Consider the following 8,235-nt stretch of genomic DNA (forward strand, 5'->3'; position numbering starts at 1 on the left):
CTGACCCCCTGGGAAATGCACCACAGACCCCCCAGCGACCCTCCCCAGCTCCACCTCCGGCTCTCCCACCAGCAGGGACCCCCGTGCTGGCCCTGCCACCCAACCCACTGCCACCACGGGGCTCGGGTGCGTGGCACGTGGTCAGGTCCTGGGAGTGGTTTTGGGGAAATACTTGTCTTTCACAAATGCTTTTGTCCACCTGGTACGTTTTTAGCTGCCTTCCCCCCACACCTCCCCTCTCAGCTGCCTCTCAGCAGGAGCATCCCCAGCCGTGGGCCACCCCCCTGGAGGAGAGTCCTGGGAAGCACTGAGCCGCACGGGAGCTGTTTCCATCTTCATCTTCCTCCCTGCTTGCTCCCAGAGGCCTCAGCCATGTTTCAGCAGCAGGTGCTCATCCGTGCCTGGTTTTGTCCCTGCACACATCCCGGGGGGCTGCACCCCGGGGTCAGTGGGGTGACACCTCAGCCCCTGTGCTCTCCCCCCCAACTCCTGCTTGTACATAGCCCTCAAGCGGTGCCCACACCCTCCCAAATGTCAGGTTAGTTGCATGTGTTGGTATTTTCCCCCCTCCTGCAGCTGTATGCAGCTGGAAACCCTTCACTGTGGTGGCTCCCAAGGCGGTGTTCCCTCACCCCTTGGGTGCCAGGCACCCTCCTTCCAAAAGACCTGGAGTTCTTCAGGTGCTCTCCAGGACCAGGGGTGGAATGGGGGCTGGAGAGGGTGCTGGGGGGCAGGGGTGCTGCTGGGGAGGACCCAGAGAGGGGAGCCAGGAGTTTCACCTCGCTCCTCGGGCGGTGGGCTTGCTTTGCCTCGCCACCACTCGTGGTGTGGGATGGGGCTTCCCTCCAGCACAGCCTCCTTGCAGGCAGCAGCCCCAAACCACCTCTCAGCAGCCCCCAGTGTGGTGCCAGTGCCCCACGCAAGTCGGCTGGGAGCCGGGTGTGGGCAGGGGGGTGGCCAAAACCCCCTCCCCCAGGGCCCAGGCATGCCGCTGCCTCCTGCTCACTCCTGCAGCTCCCCAACTGCTCATCTACGACCAAGTGCTCACTTGGTTGGTTGGTGGCTCCTTTTTAATGAGTAAAACCTTCAAAACCAGCTTGAACTGGCTCTTCAGCAGTACGGAGAGATCCTGCTGGCTTGGAGAACAGCAAACGTTTTAATGAATTTGTTTTACATAATTTTGGGACTCGGAGCCTTTCCTCACCCCCTTCCCAGCAGATTTGCTGTGCCTGCATCTCTGCGTTTGGGCAGGGACTCTCCAAGCTGAGATGTTCTGGGTCTTTCCATGTCTGCAACCCCCTGGGTGCTGCTGCAGCAGCCAGTCCGAGGGGTGACCTGTGCCATAACTTTGCCTAAATTATACAAAGTCCCCATCCCTGGGGAGAAACCTCACACAAGTGACGTGCAGAAGCCAGACTGGATGTGAAAGCCAGGGAGAGAGGAGGCAAGTGCACGTGTTGGAGCTTGGCCTGCAGTCATCTGCAGCACATACAGGGTCTTGCATGGGCACAGGGGATGGGACTGGGCTTTCCCCAGTGGTTTCGTGTTCTTGGCTTCCTTCCCCGTGGCTTTTGGGAAGCTCTGACAAAGGAGGCGTGCTGGGAACATTTGGTAGAGCAATCCTGGAGTTCTCCTGCCTGGGTCTGCACCATGTCCAGCACCGTGTCGGTGGGATGCAGCATCTCCAGCCTCACCCCTGCAGCCAGCAGCACCCGGGGGCAGGAGCCTCTCCTCCATCTCCTCCATCACCATCGTCTGCTGCCAATTTATTTTTTAAGCCAATAAACTCCAGAGGGGAACCCCCACCTAAGAATGCTCTTAGGTGGCAATAACACTCTCCAAGTTACGTTCCTCTGCTGTTACCATTTTTTTAAACAGTGTTTTGTAAGATCTCCAAACGACTATGCAGAGAACATGTGGATCTGTATCTCTCTCTCTCTCTCCCCAGCCCCCCTCTCCCTCCACCTGCCTTTTCCAGTGTCAAGGTAAAATATTTAGCTTTTTTTTTTTTTTTTTTGGATAATAATAAATCTTTGGAAAAAAAAAAACCAACAAACTGAAAAGGTCCAGCTCTGTGTGGGGTGGAGATGCTTTGAAACTCTGATGTTGATGTAAATACTTTGCAATTTGATAATTAAATACAGACAGACCTCACCAAAAAAAAAAATCAAACAAAGAAAGTGTAGCTCATGTATGAGATTATGTATGAGAGGGGGGGTTTCTTAGCACCCCTGTTACACCCTCATTACACAGGCAGGGATGCAGTGACCCTGGTGTGCACATCCACCTGGCCAGAGCCAGGGCTGGTGGAGCTGGCTGGAGACCACTGGAGGCCCCAGTGCCACCCCCCACGGCTGGGCTGGGAGGGATGGGATGGGATGGGGCAGCTCTGCCTGCTGCAGGATCTGCTTCCTCAGCAGCTACAAGAAGCAGGCTTGCTTCATTAGGGTAATTAGTGGGTGCTGATTGGGATCCCTCACTCGGTGATTAGGTAATTGATGTATAGCACAGCACTGTGGGGAGTGGGGCTGGTGCTTCACCGCTCGTCTGGGGTGGCTTTAGTGTCTCATCCCCTGGGTTTGGCTGCTCAGCACTGGTGGGGGACTGCTCCCTCCTCCTCCTCGGGCTGGTAAGTGACTCAGTTATCACCTTCTGTGTTTAATGTGTTATGTTTTGTTTCTCTTTAAAGCAATTAAGTGATTGAGGGATTATCTCTTGTTGGCAAGGCCGTGTGGGACGCATGGGCTGGGTCACTGGGGTCATGCCGGGAGGGGAGCTGGGGTCAAGGCTCCTCCACTCTTGGACACGGGGAGGGCATGTGGAGGGGGACCCCGGGGTGCTGGGATCCAGCCCAAGCCCTGGAGCAGTGCAGGTGTCTGTGGTGGGTTGTACCTGGGGGATGAGGGTCCAGATTTGGTACATCCAAGCCCTACCTGTGGCACAGCTCACTTCCACCTCTCTCCTTCACTCTGTGGTTGTCAGCCCCAGTGGCACCAAGGCATCTTAATAGGAGCAGTGTAGGTGTCTGTGGTGGGTCGTGCCTGGGGGATGAGGGGTCCAGATTTAGTACATCCAAGCCCTACCTGTGGCACTGCTCACTTCCACCTCTCTCCTTCACTCTGTGGTTGTCAGCCCCAGTGGCACCAAGGCATCTTAATAAGATTGTTTGGGCCATCAGCAGGAGCTGCAGCTCATTCTGGCTGTGTTCAGTGGCTGTTTTATTGTGGAATCACCCACCTTGATCCACCCACACCAGGCAGAGCCCCTGCCAGGCGTCCCCAGCCTGAGCCAGGCAGATGCTCCCGGGGATTACACCACATGCCTCCTTTAATGGACTTAATCTTGCTGTTTGCTTCATGCTCCTGTTGTGCCCTGTAAGCCTGGGAGAGGATTTGAGTGTTAGAGTGGGGGCTGTGGCTGCCCCTGCGGCAGGTCTGGCAAGGAGGTGAGGGTCCTGGGCTGGGCAGTTTCTGCTGGAAATGAGCTTTTAAAATAGCCAGGATGAGTTGCTGCTTGGCCTGAGCACCCTGTTGAGTTTCCCCAAAGTGCCTCAAGTCTGGTTCCTGACCCAGGTGTCAGGGGCGTGTTTGGCTGGACCAGCCCTAGGGTGACAGCATGAGGGGACAGGGCTGGAGGCCACGGCAGCCTGGTGCTATCAGCAGCAGGGCTGGACCTCTGGATTTAGGTGCTTCTCTGGTGGGTGCTTCCCCAGGCCAGTGTCCTTGGTGTGCTCAACCTCCCTCCTCTGCCTGTGCTCAGTTAGCAAGGCCACACTGTGGATTTGCCTCAGAGTAAGCAGAGAGGGCATCCAGGCAGCAGGCACTAGTCACCTGGTGAGACCCAGGGATGGATGGGCAGGTGCTGGTGGGCTGGTGGCCGTGGTGGCCACGGACAGCTGGTGCCCACCTGCACCCCGAGCAGTGCCTGGGAACATCAGCCCCTGAGAGGAACTGCAGCACTGTGGATTTCCAGCAGATCGAGGGCTTGAAAAGCCACACCAGCCTTGCAGCCATGGCCAAGCCCTCTCCAGGGGAAGCCTTGTGGTGTCCCAGTTGCTTGTCCTGGGGACAACGAGTGGTGAGGAGGGGAGGGAGAAGCCCCCAGACCTTGAGGCTGCAGTGAGGAGCCCAAGGTCTGCCTGAGCTACGCTGTGTCTCTGTTTCTAGGGATCTAGAGTTGGGTTGTTTTTTTATCCCTTTCCTTGACCCTGCTGTGTCACTCATCTGTTTTGTGACCTAGAAAACAAAATGATCTCTCCTTCAAATGGAAGGACAAAGGAACAGCTTAAGGCTCCTGCTCCCTGTATCTAGGGAGCACCAGGCAGATGGACACTGTAGTGCAGCAAGGTGATGAGAATCACTCTGTGCCAAAGCCCTTCTGGCAGTGTCCAGGCTCACAGGACCTGGCACAACACAGCAGCACGTTTAACCCTGACAGTTTTCAGGGTCACTAGTGTAGCCCACCGGTGTGGGCCCGTGCAGAGACCCCTTGGTGCCTCCAGGGCACCAGGGGACAGAGCCAGCCCACTGCTCTGCTGGCAGAGAAGCTCCTGGAGACCAGGGCAGAACATCTCCTCTGAGCTCTGTTCTGTGCAGCCAGCAGGCGCCTGCCCGGGAGTGCAAGTGCTGGGTCTGTACAGGCTGGGCCCCATCTGGGGTGCAGGAGCAGGGAAGCTGTGACAGGGCTTCCCAAAGCCATCAGGTTCAACCTGTTCTGTGGTCACAGGCTGGTTTTTCACAGTCTCTTCACAGAGAAGGACAAGCTGGGCATTAGCATGGGATGTGAGCTCTGGCTGGGCTCCTCGCTCCGCCCGAGGCTTTCTGTCTGACCACGATGAAGGTGCTTTCATTTTCTGTCTTTGAAGCCCAGATGGTATCTCAGAGCCCTGAGGAGAGTAAGACAGCGTGCTGGGGGGGCTGCGTGCGTATCAAAGCGTGCTCTTGATCTGCACTTGGGGTGGGAAGGCTCCAAAAAGTCGGATTCTTACCTGCCAGTCACCGAGAAGTCTCCTCACTCCAGCAGCCTCCCCCTTTTGAAGTGCTTTGTCCCCCTCGGGGTCTTGGGGAAGGGGAACCCTGCGGCCACGGCTTGTCTTGAAGCCCAGGGCCTGCTCTCAGGACTGGCTTCGTGGGTAGGATTTATTTAAAGGGCTGTGGAGCACAACTTAGCAACAGAAACACGCTCTCCTCAGAACCGACTGCGTGAGCTTAAACCAATTTAAACTTAGAAGTCACAGACAAGAGTCCTGCCAGGGCTCAGAACGAGATGCCCTCCCCTCTCCACCCTCTTTGTCATTCCTGTTGTCACCAATGTCACAGCTGCTGGGATTTCCCTTGGCCTGACAGGTGACAGAGCTGCCACAGCTATTCTTGGTGATGTGGCACACGCCGATTTCAAACATGTAAACACTGATAAGCCCTGAACCCTTCCCAACTTGGACTGACCTCCGGGGCTTGGAGCAAGGGTGGAGGAAGCTGGCGTCAGCTCCAGCAGCACAGCTCCTACGCCCTGAGCTCCCTGAGGTGCTCCTGGGTGCTGTGGGTCTGGCTGGGGTCTGGGTCCCCCCTTCACCCCCCGGTAGGACGGTGGGGAAGGGCTGGGACGGTGGCAGCTGGGCTGCAGCCCTGCCCGTGTCCTGGGCAGGGGACAGCTCGGGCAGACGTGGTGTCATGGGCCAGGTTTGTGCCACGTGGGCACCAGCAGATCCCACTTCTACTGGTGGGGATCAGCAGCTTCCAGGGCACAGCTCTGCGGGTTCACTTCACAAGGGGGCACCTGTCATGTCAGCACAGACCCAACCAGAAGCGACCTCCTGTGCTGTGGGTGATGGCGTGATTCAGGCTGGATGTGAGGAAGAAGTTCTTCCCCAGGAGAGTGGTGAGACCCTGGAATGGGTTGCCCAGGGAGGGGGTTGAGGCCCCATCCCTGGGGGTCTTTAAGGCCAGGCTGGAGGAGGCTCTGGGCAGCCTGATCTAGTGGGAGGTGTCCCTGCTCATGGCAGAGGGGTTGGAACTGGGGGATCCTTGTGGTCCCTTCCAACCCTGACAGATTCTGATCTGTTTTGGCAGAGGACTTTGGAGCCCTGGTGGCTCGGTGGTTGGACTTGATGATCTTGGAGGTCCCTTCCAACCTAAAGGATTCTATGAGGCTGTTGAGGAGTCGCCCGTGTGTTCCCACTCTGCCCAGTTTAACAGGATAAACAGTTAAGGAGGAGCTGGTACAGGGAGCTACAGGACAAGCAGGCTCTGCCCCGTGCTGGAGGCTCTGGGGTTAGTGCTGGGAACAGAACAATACAGACACATGACTGCCGGGCTGAGGCACCAGCAGCCGGCGCATCACGCTGGGCAGGAGGCCACAGCCCAAAGTTTATAAAGCTTTATTAAACATTTCCAACAGCTGTGCAACAAACAAACAACACTCTCCAAGTTTCACAACCCCATAGCTTGAACTTCCTCGGGACAGCAACAGTCCCTTCTGCTGCTCTCTGCTACAAGACTGAAGTGAAGACAAACAGATGGCAAAGGGGAGGGAACCCTTGCAAGTTGGGAGACAGTGTTTTGCATTAACCTCTATGATTTCTCACAAACCAACCTCTGCCCAGGGCTGGGCTCCCCAGGAGCCACGGCAGTGAATGCAGCGTGGAGCTCCACAGCTGTGGCTCCAGGACTGACCCACCACCACCACAGCTCCTCAACACCCTTCTACCAGGGGAGGTGGCGACCCCAGGAGCTCCTCCAGCCTCCTCCCTTCCCCAGTGGGCAACACCAGCTCCTTCCATCACCCCTGGCCCAGAAATGCTATCACTGAAGAACTGGCTGCCTCAAAAGCCACGTCTGCCCCTCGGGATCCCCTCCTGCCCTGCCCACCCCCAGCCTCTTGGGCCAGCCTTCAGTTTTGTAGGCGAGGTTCAGGGCGGCTTCCAAACCCCCACATCTTGCAGCATACCTTGTCCCAACAGTCAACACCTTGGCAAACCCTGGAAATCTAGAAGGGGAAGAGACAGTCTCCACTACCTGTGAGGCTTTATAAAAGCAGCAGCATAACTGAGGCTTTCAGGCTATGGCCTGGGAGCAGAAGGAGCTGGGGAAGCACCTCGGCAGTGCACGCATCTCTTTGGCGGGCTGAGCAGGAGGAGGTGACCCAACGGCCTCTGGCTCCAGCAGCTTTTGGCCAAGTGCATCTGTGAGCTGTCGAGCTTGCCCTTCATCAGCAAGGTGGGAAGGCTGGCTCCCCTCAGAGAAAGATGGGCAGAATCTTGTGGCCACCTGGGTGGAATCGTTGGGCCAAGAGCCCCGGAGTTAGACCACCGTGGCCTAAAGCAGCCAAGGGAGTGGCAGAGGGCAGCTGGGCAGAGGCCAGCAGCTGGGTCCTCCCCCAGTTCTCAGGAGGGCTGGTGTCCCTTCCCAGTGATATGGGAAGGAAAAGAAAACCAAACCAAATGAAAAAACCCAAACAGATTTCTGCTTCTAAAAAAAGCAGGTGGTGCTGCCAGAGTTCACACAGTAAACAAGTCGGATTTCACAGGCAGAGGGGGAGGGTTTTGCCCCTCTCCTCCACACACAGCTACAGGAAGAGGTCGCTTTCACTCCAGTCGCATGCCTACCACCCTCCCTCCTCCCTAGCCCACCCCCTTTTTTTTCAAAGCAAAACAAAAGCCCTCAGCAGAGTGGAAGATTATTGTCTTCTAGGTGCCCACTATGCTGGGATCGTGAGCTGATTCCGGCAACTGGGACCCTGTGCAGTGATACATGAAGCAGTTCCCCCAGCAGCTGTAGCAGATGAGGAAGAGAGCTGCCAGGAAGACCAAGGCACAAATCGTGCAGGGTTTCCGTTCCAGGAGGAAACTGAGCAGGTAGAAGCCCATGAACATGGAGTGGCTGAACCACAGCGCCGGGTTGAGGGGCTTGGGGATGAGCAGGACGGGCAGCAGCCACTGGAGGCAGTACATGCTGGCTGGCTGCTGGGGGCTCTGTGGCAGCAGCGATCTCGGCGTGCTCCAGAAGGGTCTGGGCAGCTCCTCCTGGGGGCAGGCTGTGCTGTAGGGAGGGGTAAAAACGTCAGACTGTCAGAGGAACACGGCAACAAACCCCACAGGAGGTCTGGGAGAGCTGCGTTCGCTCCCGGGCAGCCTGTGCTGAGGCTTCAGCTCTCAGGGCTGAATTCTGGCGTGGCCCCGAGGTGCTGGGAAGCTTCCTACTAGGAGTGTGCTCTGTTGTCAGGCTTTCACCCCAGCTA

The 8,235-nt window shown here is 57.1% G+C and overlaps 1 protein-coding gene across 1 annotated transcript; it reads right to left on the bottom strand.

Moving 5' to 3' along the window:
* Nucleotides 1–7,684: 7,684 nt before the first annotated feature.
* BLCAP (bladder cancer associated protein) lies at nucleotides 7,685–7,948 on the bottom strand. Its single transcript, XM_008935024.1, has one exon. The coding sequence runs from the start codon at nucleotides 7,946–7,948 to the stop codon at nucleotides 7,685–7,687; it is 264 nt and encodes an 87-aa protein (XP_008933272.1).
* Nucleotides 7,949–8,235: the final 287 nt, after the last annotated feature.

This window comes from Merops nubicus, unplaced genomic scaffold (assembly GCF_000691845.1).
Source record: "Merops nubicus isolate BGI_N331 unplaced genomic scaffold, ASM69184v1 scaffold25222, whole genome shotgun sequence".
Classification (NCBI taxonomy): Eukaryota; Metazoa; Chordata; class Aves; order Coraciiformes; family Meropidae; genus Merops; species Merops nubicus.

Excerpts from the sequence above, each read along its gene's own strand:
- BLCAP (XM_008935024.1), bottom strand. The coding sequence starts at position 7,948 with ATGTACTGCCTCCAGTGGCTGCTGCCCGTCCTGCTCATCCCCAAGCCC.